General features: G+C 44.4%; 1 protein-coding gene across 2 annotated transcripts in view; it reads right to left on the reverse strand.

Moving 5' to 3' along the window:
* The window catches only part of nid2a (nidogen 2a (osteonidogen)), a 41128-nt gene extending 25254 nt beyond the window's left edge, over positions 1 to 15874 (reverse strand). Inside the window, exons 1-14 of one of the 2 annotated variants that reach the window (XM_062561363.1) lie at positions 15560 to 15874; positions 13939 to 14124; positions 13568 to 13684; positions 7154 to 7255; positions 6897 to 7036; positions 5832 to 5958; positions 5399 to 5734; positions 4820 to 4931; positions 3225 to 3264; positions 2905 to 3020; positions 2689 to 2822; positions 2496 to 2607; positions 1956 to 2156; positions 1631 to 1861 (exon numbers count right to left, since the gene is read on the reverse strand). In XM_062561363.1, the coding sequence (XP_062417347.1) occupies positions 1631 to 1861; positions 1956 to 2156; positions 2496 to 2607; positions 2689 to 2822; positions 2905 to 3020; positions 3225 to 3264; positions 4820 to 4931; positions 5399 to 5734; positions 5832 to 5958; positions 6897 to 7036; positions 7154 to 7255; positions 13568 to 13684; positions 13939 to 14124; positions 15560 to 15766 (2161 nt within the window). In that variant the 5' untranslated portion in view covers positions 15767 to 15874. The remainder of the gene's footprint in view (positions 1 to 1630; positions 1862 to 1955; positions 2157 to 2495; positions 2608 to 2688; positions 2823 to 2904; positions 3021 to 3224; positions 3265 to 4819; positions 4932 to 5398; positions 5735 to 5831; positions 5959 to 6896; positions 7037 to 7153; positions 7256 to 13567; positions 13685 to 13938; positions 14125 to 15559) is intronic. The other variant, XM_062561362.1, reaches the window with a different exon arrangement.
* Positions 15875 to 18301: the final 2427 nt, after the last annotated feature.

Below are 18301 nucleotides of genomic sequence, written 5' to 3' on the forward strand. Positions count from 1 at the left end.
TGGGATATTGTTTCTCTCTATCTCTCCCCCCGTGTTTCACACACACACGCACGCACACGCGCACGCACACGCACACACACACACACACACACACACACACACACACCACTTAACCCGTGTTTACAAAACCCCTGATCCCCAAAAGCTCTTCCAGCTGTGCTCTGGATGTATCCGTGCATGTGCATGTGAGGGATGTGTCATCATAACCTTTTTAATCAACGTGTTGATGTCTTAATGACAGAAACTTGGCCCGGATACAAAAACCCGTGAGAAAAAAAAGAAATAACCTCTCTCCCAGTCTCCTTTCCTTTCATCTCCATCATTCGGGGGCTCTCTTGTCTCTGCCTGCTTTTCATCAGGCAGAGTAGGGAAAGAAAGCAAGTGTGTTGATAGGAATGGGACACATGTTTCATTTCTATTCAGTTTACCCTTCTTTCCCATCTCTTAATTTAGAGCATTTGTAAACAGTGCTGTTAATAAGTGTTATATATATTTATAATTCAATATGATAAATGTGATTGGCTCCAAGAGCACAGAGAGTATTCAGTTGCTTATGAGATTTAAATGATTGCGACCATGGTTTCCTTCCATTTAAACGCCGCAGAGTCAAACCAATCTGGTCAAAAGAGAAAGTTTTGTCCTTTTGGTTTTGTGTTTGGGGACCAGAAAATACTTTCAGAAACCAAATCCCACAATGAGGTAGACATTCTTCTTTTTTCCTTGTGCTACGATCTCACTTGATTCAGCTCAGTCAGTGCTCGACCGGTGCTACTGGTGGAACCTTGGACGGTGCCTCGAGTCAGCTGGGACGCAGTCCGAGGTTCCAACAATCCTCAGATTGTTGCGGAGCGTCTGCAGCCTTAAGTGCACAATGTTTCAGCTTATAATCATCCCTCGGCTTGCAGCCTGTGTATTTTTCTAATGCCGAGGTCTGTTTGACTCGGCAGCGCGGTTTGGCTAAGATTCCGATTGCCAGGGGGTCTGGTCGCTCGATGTGGCTGTGCTACAAGAAAACCTCATGTTTGACGCCTGACTGTGTTCACCCACTTAAATATAGACAGTGGTGGTCTGGACTGGATTCAAGCCGTCACTCAGATTGGTTGATAAGATTGGCTCCCATGTAAGGAGCCAATGTTATCAGTGGGCCAGAGTTATCCAGGTGTTGATTGGATGAATGGATGCACACACACACATCCTGTGCCGTTTTTCTAATTAGTTTCAAAATGTAGTCTCCTGAGGGTGGAGAGCCTCTGAAATGAGTTAGAACCCAATCCTTAAAATCTACTGCTTGCAATAGGACAGCTCTACTAGTACTTGATCTGGAACCACTTTGGTCGAGATGCAGACTGCTGATTGGTCAAGAGAGACCAGAGAGAGACGCTGGACATCCAAAGCAAACTTCCTCATTTTAAATAGCTCTGCTGACAGCCACACAGCAATTGTTTTTTTAAATGTCAGCCCGCCAAACTACAACGTTCTTCTGCTTGGTCGCAGACAAAAGGATTTTTTAGTATTTCGCCCTTAGTATTTAGAAGAGGAGAAAGAGGAATAGTGTCTGTGTAATTCATTAACACTAATCCAGCCAATCGGATTGACTTTGATGTTTCCATTTGATCCCGGCTGGACTCACCTCCGACTGGGCTGATCTTGTTGGTGATGGCGTATCTCAGGATCCGCTCTTCTTTGACGTACATCACAAACACTCTCTCCATGGTGATCTGCAGCGTCTCTGGGACGCCGGCGCCGTTGTCGTGCCGACAGTCGCCATAGGTGATGTTCTGCTTCAGCTGGAAAGAGAAGGACTCGGAGCCCCGCTCAGCCGACATCACCGAGAACTCCCTCACAGAGTAAGAGGTGGCAACTGGGGAAAGAACAAAAAAGGCATAAAAGCTTTTCAGCCACACAGAGCCATCAGCTGTTGCGCAGAATTGGTCTATCTCAGTTGTCACGCTTACCGGATGGGTAGTACTGGTAGATCTCCTTGAAAGGATCCATGGTAACTTCAGACCCAGGGGGCAGGAATGGCAAGCTACCACTGACTATAGTATCCACGTTGAGGTGGTTGTGGTCGTCAAGGCCGCGGCCCGTCTGGACGATTGACAGGCGCTGGTTGCCGGGGTAGAAGATTGCCTCCGCGTGACGAGTGAACACAGCACCTGGCAACAAAATAAATCGATCACCTGATCAATCCCTTCTTCTGTTTACCCGTTTGTAGATTATCTCTGATGCACTTTGCTGCGGTCGTACATCATACAATGGTGGGGTTTCTGCATTGGCCGTGTATGTACACACAAACACAGACAGCTGTTTCCTATTAGAAGGGAGGGGGAAACCTGATACTACATCACATCCCTGGAGAAGATTCTGCGGGCCGGGAGACGGAAAACAAACACACAGACACACACACATACACATTGCAGGGGGAGATTCCTCGTCGGTCCATCGTTGTGCTCAAGCGTGGTGTAGACATAATTTGACTAAAACCCAGCGCATACCTGTGATTTTGAATCCTGCTTGGCTATTGGGCAGCTCAAGAGCAAAGAGCCATCCAAACAGCTCTCCTATTGGCGCGAGTGGCATCAAAGCCCAGCCCACTGGCTCGGGTACCTGACCGATCAACACAAAAGTTACCAAAGGGGGAAGAATTCATATTTACATATACATTTGATGTATTTCCGGGACTCCCACCTCGCTGATGGCAGTGTAAGCTCTGCCGTCGCCCACCACGATGTAGGCGTGGAGATCGATGTTGTTCAACTCCACCGGAGTCGACCCCACGGTCACTGTTCCGCTCACCTTACCGCTCACTCGCTGTGGAGCACCTGAAGGAGGGACACCGTGGTTAAAGCCTGCATTTTAATATAGGATAAATGCATCTCTGCGGGTCAATGGTAGCGCTCTGACCCTCGGGTAGACAGTGGCGCCCGTTGCCATAGAAGCCAGTCCGGCAGTGGCAACAGAACCCTGTGGCGTAGTCGGAGCAAAATGCATTTTGTGAGCACTGCTGTTGGAATCTGGAACTCCAAGAGAAAGAGGAAGAGAGAGGAATACACGTTCAATTTATAAATTACCAAAAGGATTGATGCAGCAAAACCAGAAATATTGTCTTTTTTATTGCACAAATTCCTCTTCTTTGTCAAAACCCTGCGCCTACGCTACCCACAATGCAAATGCTACCACTACAAACAGTTGGACACACTGTACATAATGCTTGCGTCACATACCTGGCACACGTTTCCTTCTTCTCCGTAGTGTACTGAATCACTGAGAGAGAGAAATTATAAAATAAGTGTTATTATGCGTTACATATACAATAATTAAATATAATCAATACCCTGCAGAGAAAGCTATACACATGCTGAGGTAGTACTTGTAGTGAAACCAGCTGTTATAGTCCTGTCTCCGACACCCACAAATCAACACAAACACACACACACAAAAGACAGACACATAACTTAACAATTAGCAATGTAGCAAGCGATTAATAACATTGTTTGGTACATGAACACCCATTGGCATTTACAGTTACATCCACTTTTTCATTTGTGAACATTTAACTTTAGCTAATTTCTTCCAATTGTCCAGGGAACACTTCTCTGAGACGCCCCAGCAGCTTTAATCCCAGACATTGACCCTTCTAGAGAGTTTAAGTTTAGAAAAGACTCTGGGAGTTACACAGTGTGGACGCCACAAACAGGGACTTTTAAAAACATCAACATTTTCAAGACACTGGCACCTGCTTTCTGAATGGCTCTCAGCAGACGTATATGTTGTGTCCCCGCAACCCAAGCCAAGACATCCTAGGTCTTATTTTTTCTGCAACTAAGCAACCATCAGAGGAATAGGCAATCATTTACACAGTTTATGTCATTGGACATGTGAACATGTGGACATTTTAGGCATGTTAGTGTGGACAACGAGTATTTCAAAATTGTTTTTATTGTTTTATGAAAACGTAGTGTGGATGTAGCCTAAAATACATTTAGCATAATCTCTGAATAAAGCGGCGTATATAAAGTGCAGTATTTTCATTTGTTTGCATGTGCTGCTCCAAAATCTTAGAAAAAAACCCTCAGTCTGACAAACAGGAAATGAGGCGCTTGATCTTGATTTATTTCTAATAAACAAAAAAATAACTCGCGCCAACATTTCTCAGATTACTGAATGGCTCACTGGATTTTAATGGCAAATGGGATGGAATTGAAACGCAGCATTCTATCATCCTACTAAGGCGTCACAAACAAACACACATTCACATGGACACAGGATGTAAGGATATTTTCTCAAGAACCGCCCGCCCGCGCGCACACACACACACACACGCAGCATAAACACAGAAACCTGCCAAGGCTGTGAAGAGAAACCGCAAACCAATGATCAGTAATGATATTTCTGCTCCCTCTGAGTTTTGTGAAATTCAAACTCGTGACATCACTGAGTATGTGTATGTATTGGATTGATTAGTATTTCATTCCTCCAAACTGAGTTAAATGAGGAAAAAGAAATTCCCACCCATAACCAGGCAAGTTACAAGACTGAGAACATATTCTTATTTACGGCAAGAGCCTGTGTGACGGACACACGCACGCACACACACACACACACGCACACCTGGGAGCTGCCCAGTACAACGGCAGTATTGTACTGCCAGCTGCTGAGCAGCACCGCGTGCAGACAGCGAGGTAATGCAAACCCTCCTGTTTCTCAAAGTATCTGTCCTTTCATAACTCAACATAACAACGTAACACAACTTCACAACTAAATATATATGTGTATAGATTTAAATCTAGATTCATAATCATACAGATTTATCTCCTACCTCCTGTGTCAAAATCCACATCGTCCTCGTCCACGCTGACCACGTGACCCCCGGGGGAGAAACGCCGTTCGTTCCTTTGAGGGGGGGGAACATCTACTACCTCCAGAGGAACCTACATGGAAAAACAGGCTATGTTTAACTGAAATTATGTTTTTCCTGTTGTCAACTCTCTCCAGATGCCACAAACCCAACCGCTATAATCAGCGCATACTTTACATTTCGTATTCAGTATGTATGGTATAATGACTGCAGTTTTCGCCAGCATTTTGTTGACACCACCAACCAGTCTCCAAAAGAGCGTTCCATCATAACCACGGAATTTAGAAACGGATACAATTTCATTGCAGAACTTGAAGTACAGCTAATTATTTTTCTTTTCATAACCACTACAATAAGTAATATTATCTGAAAATTTGAATACTTTGCCACTAAGTGATGCTGTGAGCATGAGAAATATCAGGAATTTAGACTGTTTAGCCGTTAGACATATTTATGATCAATTGGCTTTTCATATGTCTGTAGGGATTTGCCGCTGAAGCACGATAAGTCGATTCATGTGCTGATCGGTTTTTGTGTTACCTGTGGTTGCTGTTCCAGAGTCTGTTGAGCACCTCCCGCTTCTGCCCTTTCTGGAGAATTAGGTGGAGCATACTGCCTCCCTAATGGCTCTGAGTTGTACTTGGATTCAGAGGTCAATGGCACATTTTTGATGCCGTACGCCGCCTGACGGCTGGGATCCTCCGAAGGGGATGAGCGAGCATCAGGACTCGCTGACTCTGAGTGGTCTCCAGGAGGGGCCGTCTGGAATTCAGGGTCCCCGCCGGTCAAAGGGTAATCGTCTTCTTCCTCCGGGTTATCATGGTCTAAGGTGTCTGAGTAGTCCTCATTAATCTCATAATCGGCTGTGGTGGTGTCCTAGAAGAACAAATCAGAGAGGGGTCAGAGGAGTTCATCCTGCAAGCAACTGCTGACAATAAAGTGAATTAAACCCAAAGAAAAATAAATGTATTACCAGAGAGTGGCCTCCAGCTGGTGGGGTATCCAGGAGGCCACTAAAGGAAGCAGGAACAATGTTGTCGAAGGAGTAACTGTTTCCGGTGTGGAAAAGCCAAACACCTGGAATCCCTGTGTTGCCAACCCTAGAGAGCGTGTGACAAGAACTGTTTTCAGGTTCAAACATTTAGCTGTGAGATTAACATGTTTGTGAAACATTTTTTGTTCCAGTCACAACATCTTATTTTGGATAGTGTTGGTTTGTCAACACTTTTAACTAACTAGCTAAACTCTCACTAATAGCACTATATTAGGCAAAGAACTGTATTTATTCATAGCAAGCGTTATGGGTGTGTTGTTGGTTAGCAGAAGCAGCTAACAGCTGCATTGCTTGAGGCTGCTAGCTAGTAATGAGCTTCTAATTAGTCAAAGTTATCTTTCTTCTCTAGCTACATGTACAATGTTCTATAATAAGGTTCATAGAGCTGAACAGAGCGGTCTGTGTACATAATTAACCTTCATTTTGGAAAGATAATCATCTAATTATAAATGGAACTCTTTCCAACACATGGACAGTGTTTTTCAGGTATTTATGTAGCCACCACTTGCACACAGCTGGTGGAGACATTAACTACTGCAATTTTGTGTTTTGTATAGTCAGTTAGTCAGCTAGCAAACTGTGCTATCATAACTTTCCTGTTAATTAACTCTCCCAAGAGCACTGAACCAAAGTAACGTGAGGTTATCTGCTCACAGGCATCAGTGCCGGTCTGTTACTCGTAAACGGCTAACAGCTAACGAACACCAGCTGCGTTGAGTGAACAGCTTCGCAGCTGGTTAACAATTACTGTAACTTAGCTTTCTTTTATAAAGTTAACTTTTTTTATCTAGCTAATTTGCGACATTTCATAGAAACCTTCTATACAATGTTCTGTGTCACCATAAATTTAAGTCCTACATTTTAGTTTTTTCTGACCAGGCTCTTTGCCACTGTTGGCACATAGCTAACGTTAGTTATGAGATTAATTTTACCAAAATGTGGCGCTCATCTCATTTGGCCTAAACCTCGAGGTTCTTTACTTACTGGTAGAGGTTTTTAACAGTCTGCTCATTGCTGGTAACGCTGTAGTGAGGTCCCTCGGTTCGGGAGAATATCAGATATGGGACTTCTCCTCTGCTAAAGCCAACTCTAGCAGGAAGCTCTATCTCAACATTGTAAGACTCCTAAAAAAAGAAAATTGTATTACTTTAATGCAATTAGGATGAACATTAATACAATGTAACAGTAACATTGATTAATTAAAGTGGCTGTTACTTAAGGTTTGCTTATAAGCAGTGTACCTTAGGACGTGTCCCAAAGAAGTTAAGGCCACCTTCAGGGTAGAGGAAGATAACGTAGGAATCAGTCTCATCGTAACCAATTACTGCCTGGAACGTGTTGACCTGAAGAGGAGAGAGACCATCGGTCTAAACCAGAATAACAACAAGGACAAAAAGTGCAGTTTACCGGTAAACTTTGTAGCTCAAACATAGAAAACATTCGTTTTAAAATGCAAAGAAAGAAAAGTGGTCATTACATGTTTTTTTTGTATTTTTAACAGCCTCTTTCCTGTAATTACCACTTCGTTGCCAACAGTAGGCGCTTTTAAAGTCTAATAATTAGCTATTATGCCCAGGTTACAACTGTAACACTTGAACGCTTTCTCAAGTTAAATCTCAACAAGTTTTTTTTATTTTTTCGACCTCGATGGCCAAAAGCAGCTTACTGGTATCTAGGTTGTTCAGCTCTGCCGCTGTCGGAGGGAGGAGGTGTGTGTCTCCTGCGTGTTCGGACTCGGCTCGACCCAAATGCCTTCAAATCATTCCAACAATCACCACTCATATTTAAACTTCACACCTCTCCTTGGACCGCCTCTCTGCTCCCCTCCCCTGCCCTCCTCCTGTCTCCTCCTCTTCATCAGCTGGAATTACTGACTATGTGGGTTTCCAGACATCAATTCTAGCCAATAATTAGGATTAAATAAATTCAGGGAGTACGATAACGGTGGAGTTGAGGAGCTTCTTTTATACGTGTTTGCGGTGGCGTCCCAAAACCATAGTTGGAAAAGCACAGATTTGTTGAATGACGGGATGACTGTCGAGTGTTGTTTCCCTTTGGGACACAATCAGATAATTGGCACACACACACACACACACACACACACACGCACGCCTCTGTCTCTCAACCCCCAGCCCAGATGTTGATCTCCACAGCTGTCTTCCTGTGTGTCTGGCTATCTTTCGCGATGATGTTACAACATGCAAACCAGACATCGTTATAATGTGAGGCATGGGTGTGCACACACAAACAACATACACGTTTATACAAGTCTGAACGCAAACACAGATGTCCCACCACCTATATATTCCTCCCATGTCAACATATGTGTGTGTGTGCTCCTAATTGTTTACATCAACATCTTTAAACTATCTTGTTGTTTGTGGGCGGGGAGGACTTTGTAGCCTCTGGGCTCTTTGTAATTACTAAGGAGGGGGGGTTCTTTCTGTTCTGTTTTTTTTCTTCCCCTGTGTCTTTGGGAGGAGGAGAGGCCTGAGCTACAAGAGGGGATCTGCTTCTTCTTTGTCCTTAATATCCTTTCTGTATTTTTCTCTCCTGACCTCCTGCCTCCATTTTCTTGGGAGGAGGAGGAGGAGGAGGAGGAAAGGGGTTAGGGGTGAGGGAAGAAAGGATGCACCGCGGTCAGCAGAGATGGGAGAAGGCTCATAGCTCTGAGGTAGAGGTAGAAATATGGGGAGCAATAAATTATGATGTGTTTCCATCCAAATAGTCAAATTAAGAATATTTACCCCTCCCCCATCTGTCATTTAGGTTTGTTTAGTAAATGTATTTTACGCAGTCCACACATAGCAGATGGCCCCTTTGGCTGCATATCCATACTATATCAACAATAATAACATACATTGTCATTCAAGATCCCCAGAGGATGGACCCTGTTGTCTTTGGTAATCCCCTTTTCCTTGAGAGTCTTGCTATGGGCAGTTTTCAAGTATAAAAACAAGTTTTTGAGAGTGTGTTTAAATATATATATATATATATATATATATATATATGTATTGTGTCATATATGTTGTAGAGAAGGCTGGACTAGACATCTATGGACGATACGGGTAAGAGCATAATGTGTTTTTTGATTTGGGGGTTTGCTGTCCCTTTAACATGTAGCGTACGGACGTGAGAGATGCTCTCATCTTACTCTTGGCAGAGGAACAAAATACGAGCATTTCACCCAAGATGCCAAACTGTTCCATTAACTTGCGCCCTGCTCTCCACCCCTCCTCTGCCTGTGTGGTCATTCCCTGTGCCCGAGTCTTCTCTGTGCTGTAACGTCTTCCCGGTGTGCTTTATAGACTCACAGCTGGAAGACAACAAATAGCAGGCCAGCCCACATCAAAGTCCTCCAGACAGAGCCCAGGCAAGAATGCATGCACGCCTCCCCCACGACACAAGCATTTTGTTACACCTCTTGTAAAAGAGTGTCCTCACACTCCTCACATTGACCAGACACACGCTCAAGCGTTAATTATCTCCGGGACGCAACAAATGTTAGTTGTCGGGGGTCGTCCCTGATGGTTTAGGTGGCAACAACATTAGTGTTCAAGGTTTGTTCAGACTGTGTAAATAAGTCACAGCTTGAATGCATCCGCAAGGAGGCCATTTAGATAGTTGAGGAGCAGCTTAACACAATTCATAAATTCATAGTCTAGGGGTTACAAAGGGAATTTTCACTTCGGCCTGGTCCGCTCAACTTTATCTACAGAGCAGAATAATGTCTCACAATCCTGTAAAGTAGGGATAGGGTTATTTTCGAGTTTTGCATGGCAGCTATTGTAGACCCTGAAAGATGTCTGTTTAGGCAGTAAACCTTGTGCCAATAGGCAATCACATTGTACATCAACAATAGCAGAGATGATCATGGATTATTTAATTCTAAATAACAGAATTAAGATGTTAGAAAAATCCACAATCTGCACCCCACTGTGCATTTAGAAATGCAGAAATCTGGGTAAAACCCCAGAATATCCCAATACAAGACGTCTTTCCTTTGACACCAAGACCAAGTCTTCCATTCTGCGGATTTAAGTGGACAATGTGCAAATGGTAACAAGCGGGCAAATATGACGGTCTGGTCTCCCCATGTTTTTACCTTTGTTCTGTCTAGTTCACTCTGTAGTAGTTTAGTCTAGTCTGCCTCGCTAAACTGCCATTAACTTGTTTATATATATGCGGCTCATCCCGCTGTGACAAATGTTCTGCATCGTACTCTAATTATCCCGAGCACTTCGGTGAGGCTGGGAAAACGTACTGCACGTTTGTTGGTTGTCCTTTCTTTTCTTTTTTTCTTGTCAGTCACGGTGCAGCTGCACACCGGTAAAGAGAGAGAGAGAGAGAGCAAGCAGCTGCAGGCCAGTTGCCAGCCTCACCAGAATGCTACAAGCGGAACTGCCTTCAGCGTGGGAACTGGCCCTCACACACACCACACACACACACACACACACACACACACACCACACACACACAGACCAGGTCCGTGGGCCGGGAACACTGCAGTCACTATTTCACTGTCATATGTTGTCAGTCGGCTCTCCTTCTTAAGCTTGGAGGAAATCGAACAACGGTCGGGGCTTAAGGAGGCCGCTGCTTGCTTGGGATCGTGACAGTGGACATGCACACTACACACCAGAGCACCACGTCTAGTAATGAGTCCAAGTCGGGCTCAGGCACTCCGGTGCTTCATTGTGGAGGAGCTGCTCAGCTAGGAAGGGATACAAACCACCTTTTCTTTTCTGCTTAGAGGTCGGTGGTCCCTGATAAACAGTGTAAGGGGAGAGGGCTTTGAACAACGACAAGCATGTTTAAACGAAACGCCCCCTCGTGTCACTCCAAGGGGGACCCCACCCCCCCTCCCCGAGAAACAACAAATAACCCGAGGAGAAACAATACTTCCTATTGTGCTACAGAAAGGAAGAAAGACAGAGAGAGAGCGAGAGAGAAGTAAAGAAAGCAAAATAAAAAGGCAAGGGCCGAATCCAACAGAGGAGTCCATTTATTCATTCAGCATTTCCCATCTACATGTATTCCAAGAGAACGCGAGGGGAACAAGAAAAGGGTCTGCTTTGGGGAAATTCCATTTGAGAGTGCTGCTCATACATATATATATATGCATATATGTATACAAACACATATACGTCCTGTATAGCGTCCCATCATCATCACTCCGCACCGTTTCCCTTTGCGCACACGGTTCCATTCAGCTGCTGAAGTCACATGAACGTGCCAACACCTTCAAAGTGACATTGATAGCATGGACATTGTTTAGCGGGGGTAAATGAACACAGGTATAAATTGAGCCGTAGAACGGACATTCTGATTGAAATCAGTGTGGCGTCACCGTCAGAGCGGCGGCCATTGTGAATTGCAGGAAATGAGTCCAACACGAACTTCGCTGATCTCCGCCGGTTCGAATCTAAAGCCGAGCGATGGGAGGGCGGCTTAGCGATGTGCCGCTCAAAGCAAAGCCTTGCCGAACACTTTTTTTTAAAAACATTAACACACAGAAGGCCTGGTCCTCTGAGTAAACGGCTTCAGTCTTTAGCAAATTGGGCAACGCGGTAGTGCGCACAACAAAGTGTGTGTCATTGGCATCAGGGGCAGAAATTACTTGCAAATTATGCCTCTTTAAAGCTAATTTCATACAAAACACAACCCTGCTTCTTTGGTCCATGGCTCTACTTTACCATCCTCTGTTTTCCTGGTTTTCCTTCCCCTGCTGCTCCTCCCATCTGCCCCCCCCCCACCGGTCACCCCTAATACGCATCCCGACTAAACACACACCTCAGGTTAATCAGTTGACACACACACACATACCGCTCTACCCCCAACGCACCCCGCCCTGCACCTCCGGGCTAATCACTTCAAAGGAAAGATGCTATCTGGACCCACTGAAGCGAATCCCGGCCACGCAGACCCTTTCAAGCAACAAAACAGAGCCTCTCTCGACCCTTTACGAAGGTGGACCCCGGCCTCTAATCAGCATTTTGTCAACACTGGATGGAGACTTTAAGTCCTGAGATGCAATCAGCCGTTGGTCTGTTTGGCAGCGCTGCAATCGAAATGAGCCCCAGGTATCGGGACGTATCCCCGATTGGACCATATCAAAGAATGTTTTGCTTTTGATCAATCAGGATGAAGGAAGGAGGAGGCATAAAACAAACCAGACTGCAAAGGTCCAGAGAAGGAACAAACAGATGGGACACACACACACACACACACACACACACACACAGATCTCCTAGGGTTTTTCCCTTAAATGTACCACTCCCTTCATGCCTCCTTCCCACATGCTACGCACCAGGAACAACAAAGCACTGTTTGTTTGATCGATAAGTTCAGCTTTGCTTTGGAGTCCGTCCCAAATACGAACCACGGCACAGCTTTTAGTTCTCTTCTGGGTCACACAATACAACATTTTTCAGGAAAGATATGTGTATTTAATTCCTACCAGTTCAATCAAAATTACAATTTTGACATTTTGAGCAGTTTATTCATCGCGTGCTACTCAGCCTGTCAAGACAGTTGTATCTTTGGAGGGAGCTTTCCAAACCCTGATGACATCATTATGACGTCATCAGGCCTACCCAAGCTTGGTTTTGCCCTGTATTAAGTTTATCTATTTAAGTTGGAAGCTTCAGCAATGTGTGCATTTAGTATGTGTGCATTATGGGAAAAGTAGCATCCAGTTCTTTTGAAGGTTTTCTCAGGCTAAAAACTTGATGTCATGATATCTCAGCTTCTGCTGCTTAAAATTGTACGCTTTGTATGTTTACTCCAACTTTGTGGAATTGCCATCCATAATCTCTTAAATAGCTTTTCAATTATTCTATGAATTGCAAGTATGACCTAAAGCACAATAGAGGAGGACGGAGCTGAACATGCAAAAAACGTGACGTGAATATTGGTCCTGAGGTAACTACGCACAAACCAAATATAAAAAGTAAGGTTTCCAATGTGAATAATGAATGGGCATTTACTTGGGTTTAAATAGGGCTCTCATTTTCCTATTTTTAAAATGAACGGCAATTTACATGATTCTTTCCGGGGTCAATGAGCCAAAGATATTGCGTGGGAAGGGACAGGGACAGGTGCACATTCAGCGCTCAACATCATATTCAACGGATTGGAGTTCCAGCAGTGGCTGTGGCACGGTTAAAGTGCTTTAAAGAGAATAAGGAAAAATCTGAGCGTTCAGAGAGATGAAATATAGTTAGAAAATATGAGAATAATAATACACAAGTGACGATGCATTAACGCCGAGGGGAAATCAGGCTGCTGGAGAGCAGTCCTCAAACCAAGTAGTGACCTGGTAACTGTCAGCACTGACGGCAGATGCATGTTTGTGTCTTCCCCTGTGCGAGGGGATAACATGTTGGGCAAGGAGAGGGGCATTTTGATGACCTCTAGAGATGACCTCTGATCCCTTGGAAAGGTTAAGAGGCAGATTAGGGGGGCAGGGGAATTACAGATGGACCCCACCCCTCCCCAGGCTCATTACAAGTGAAGCGCATCCTGCAGGAATTTGAGATTGTGTCTCTCGCACCACAAGATCCAGAACATACTGAGAGGATGATGAATCTGCTCGCTGACGAGGCTGGGCGGCCTCCAGCTCGCGCTCGCGGGCCCCATCCGCCTTGCCTTACCTTGCTTGATGGTCCAGTGGTTCGGGTTTGCTCCTCGTACGCCGCGACGTTCTCCCAGGTGGCGACCACGGCGTGCGTGGGTGTGAATTTGGCATCCGGGAAACCTTGATGCACTTCCTGGGTGAGCAGATGGATGAATGAATGATGGGGGGGGGGGAAGAGGAAATAAAGGAGGGGGAGGTGGGCATGGAGTGTAAAATGAATTGAACTAATGCATGAAGAACTGGAAAAGAGGAGATATGTAGTCAAGCACCGCTCAACACATGACTTCAAGATTTTTAGACCTTGGTTCAAACTCGACCAAAAGTCTGCCTATTTACAATCGCACGACTGCTACGACTCCGTTCGCTCAATTCAGTGGACCAACAGACCTGGGCCACTCGGTTCAGGACGGCGGGCGTTTCCGTCACCCGGTAGTAGATTTGTCCCCGCCCCCCAGTGGTGTCAATGTCGGCCAGGAACGGGGCCACCGCGGGGAAATCGGTGGGGAAGCCGTCGTCTACGTACTGCTTCTCCATCGGCAGGTCTTGGGCGGAGATGATGCCGTTGGTGGCAACCTGAAGTCAGAGAGAAAGAGAGAGAGAGAGCATTTGACGACGGCTACCGCTCGGGACCCCCAAACTGTCATTAAGCGAAAGAAATAGCAAGAGCAGCATTAAGAACCCACAAAGCTGTCTAATGAGCCTGTGTGACGTGTCCCATCATAAGCTACTGGGACCTTCTTTGGGCACCGGCGGAGGCCCTCACAGACCCCAGGAAACACATATGGAACTCCTATGTCCCCACAAAGTCCTCAGGGCCCCGGCCCCTGATTGTGTTGCAATAGAAAATGACACCATTTGGTTTACAACTGCATTTTGAGTTTGACTTTAACCAGTACAGGACATTTTGGTATTGATTTTAAGAGGTTTGTCCTGTACTTGCGAATAACCATAGTATGAGTAATATCATCAAAATATACATATAAAACATGAAAGAACTCTCCATGCAGAATGGCCCATTCTTTATTATATGTGTGTTATTGTATAATAACTGCAGCATGCATTAATGTCTATGTTCCTTTCATGTCACAGTTGCTAAAGGCGGGGCCGGCTGTAGATACTTTATAAACTGTTGGGTAGCTTCAACAGGTTAAGCTTAAGCGTTTTATTCGCTTCACAAACAGAGACGTCAAATCTATCCCATTCATATTTTGTTTAACTTGTATATGTGCAGTTCACTTTTGAGCCACGTATAGGGAAACTCAGATAGCCTGTTAATTCCGACAAAATGCTTTTATAAATCAGCTCAATCAAATTTCGATCTCTTCTAACTGAACCGTTCACCTATTTAAGATAACTTAAGGTGAGTGACAGTGCAAAAAATCAGGAACGCACAAACTTACTCTCTCACAATCTCTCACAATGTATAAACGACTGCAAAAGGAGCTTGCGATGGCTTGACATTTTAAAGAAATGTGTGGCAAGAAATAAAGATCAGGAACCTCTGGCCAATCACCAGTAGCATGACGCCATACATCTTTAGTCGACTATATGTATTAATACTGTGTGCAAAGTAACTATTAATTGAAGCTGTCAGATTAATATGGTGAGGTAAAAACTACACCTCTCTGTGATGCAGTGTAGTAATAAACTACCACAAAACTTTACTTAAGTTGACACATCACTGTCCAGTGGCCATTATTCATAAGTACTTTTGATACTTTTATTTAACTTAGGCAACTTTGAAAGCTGCAGTACTTCTAATTGTAATAGCACAAGTTATTCTTCATCACCACCGGTGTAATTGATTGTGACATCAGAACATGGCAAGTGCCTTCACACATTCGTTAATAAAACGCTTCATGTGGGAGCATAAACAGCAACACCATGAACCCACCCAGCTTTACCGCTGTTCAGCAGCGGCAAACATCACCTGCACACCGTCAACTCTCCCGTTCAGTGCGGCGGCCAACGCGACGCGCATGCGCATCGGCGCAACGCCTGTACTCACGTAGAGCTGGGAGAAGCGGGCGTTGTAGAAGTTCAGCGGCCGGGACAGGGGCAGCACTCTGGAGGTTTCATCGTCCCCCTCCGCCAGCACCAGGTCGCCGCTGTGGGGGCCGTACGGGTACATGTCTGTCCGCCGGATGGCGGAGACCAGGCACACGCCACAGCTCCAGCACAGCAGACACGCGGCCAGCATTCCCAGTCTCTCCATCGTGGAGCAGCTGGGAGCAGAAGCGAGAGAGGTAGAGATGGGCTCGCGAGCAGCGCAGCGAGAAAGAGGGGGAAACTTTCCTCCTCCTGATCCTCCTCCTCCTACTCCCTGTTCGTGGAGCCTCTGATGCTCCGCGGGAAGGGGAGGGGGGGCAGGCCCGCTCCGATTGGTCGGAGGCGGGCTAAGAGTGACAGCAGGGCCGGTGCTGGAGGTAACATCTGGCTCGAGTTAGAGAGAAGACAAATAGAGCCTTTTTAATCCGGATGTAACTCTATCTGACTCAAAACAATGTAAAGAAGACATCGTGTGGTTTTTAAACGCGCACACGCGAACAAACACACACATGCGCGTGCACGTGAGAATTCCATTGGTACATAGTTGGTACAAAACAGAAGTGACACTGGAAACACGTATGGTGTTTCCACTTATTTTTTTGATTACATATTCTTATCGATAATAACTATTCCTTCAGATTAAGATGTGTGTTGGTTTGAATTTTAGTGGGCTGAAGACATTTTAAAAATATATTATAAGCATGTATTTTTCAAGTTTATTTTATTTTAAATTGGCCACACACACATTATAGCGTTGTTGTTATTGTTGTGTTTTAATAAAGGCACCTTAAATGTGATTTTATTGATACCAAGAAATGTCTTTCCTGTGCGCCACCTAGTGTCTGCAACGGCCTATGGCAGACATACACTCACCTAAAGGATTATTAGGAACACCATACTAATACTGTAATTGACCCCCTTTCGTCTTCAGAAGTGCCTTAACTCTATGTGGCATTGATTCAACAAGGTGCTGAAAGCATTCTTTAGAAATGTTGGCCCATATTGATAGCATCTTAAATAAAAACATTCTAATTTTTCTAATTCTATTTTTTTTTAAATTAATTATAATTATTTATGTAGTTATTTATCTTTAGCATTATTACCCTTTATTTCCCTGCTCTCTCTCCTCCCTCGTCTTGTTAATCTATGAAAACGAATGACGATATTTGCAAATATATGTTTTCCGTTTCCAAAACGCCACACTGCCATTAATAGTTACCATACATTTGGAGTAATGATTGTACCACACCCTCATATTTCAGCTTGTAACCTCATAAAAACCTCTATTACGGTAACCAAACTCGAATTTGGTACTACGACACAGAATTTGAATTCTCATTTCCGAATTTTTAAAAAATGTTCATAAACACAAAAAAAATAGTTTGCGGGTAAAAATGTGTGGTGACCATTGAAAACCAACACACTCTAATTAAATCCCCCCCTTTGGTGTTACAGGAGATATTTGTAGTAACTCAGTGCAGCCTATAGGTGGAGGCAAAGGTCAGGCTGACATAGTGAACCCCACAGATTTGACTTTCTTCAGTTGGTCTGGGAAAAACTCTTGAAGTTGTGTATGTGGGAATCTTACACCGTCTTCGTCCTTCATGTTGAAAAAGAAAACATCATCTTGGCAAAAACTCTCGGATCCCAAGAAACCCACACGGCATGTAAAATACCCAACTGAAAATAACGGAAAAACCCAACAGATAGCATTTCCCTCAGACTAACATCTGATCCATATTTCAGTGAGTAATTACAGGTATTATTACAGGCTGCTGACAGGAGATATTCACCAGAAAATCAATGGGCTCATCAATGATGCATGCAATGACTATTAGCAGGCTGCCCACAGACAGACACACACACACACACACACACATTCTTTTGACATGAAGATGTGAGGAGGGAAATCAAGGTTGTTTACCAGCAGAGCGGGTTGTAGGAGTCGAGGCTTAGCGAATGATTGAACCGTTTCAAAAGGGAAGAGCACAAGGAGATAGCAAGGATCGCCGCTTAAGATTGTCTACCACAGTAAACTCGTACTCATATTGATCCAGATCCTGTCAAGGGCCCCCAAGAGATCCCAAGTGTACGAGAAGAGGAAAAAGGAAAGGAGAGGAAAGAAAATTAAAAAAAATTAAATGACGGGAAATTTAAGTGAGACCAATGGAGGAAAGGAAAGGTAAAGGAAATGAGTAAATAAGTAAATAAATTAACTGATGAGTAATAGATCAATTGAAAGGGAAGGGAAGCAAGCAAGAATAGACAGAAAATAAAGAGGAAGGGCCAGAAGTAAAGAAAAAGACAAGGCACACGACAGGAATCAAACAGAAGAAAAAAGCAACGGAAACAAGAGGAAAGGAAGGCAAAGGAGAGGAGAGGTATTTTGGCAGCAGTGAGGGCAGAGGGCAGAGGGCAAGGTAAGGCAAATCCGGTTTAAAAGGAGAGGAATGACTGGAGTGATCTAAAATAACAACACAAGCAGCGGGAGGTGAAAAGAGGAAATAAGGATGTGTTCAGGATTGTAAAAAAGTAAAAACAACTTTTTGAACAGTCAGGTTTTAAAATGCTAATCGCGTACTGTGCATGAATTACTCTGTTGCTTGCTTATGCTATACGCTCTATACTTTCTCAACATTAACGTGTCTGAGCTTTTTCTGCAAAAGAGACTGACAGGTCATGGACGAGAGCGGGGCAACGG

Source organism: Pungitius pungitius, chromosome 3 (genome assembly GCF_949316345.1).
Source record: "Pungitius pungitius chromosome 3, fPunPun2.1, whole genome shotgun sequence".
NCBI lineage: Eukaryota > Metazoa > Chordata > Actinopteri > Perciformes > Gasterosteidae > Pungitius > Pungitius pungitius.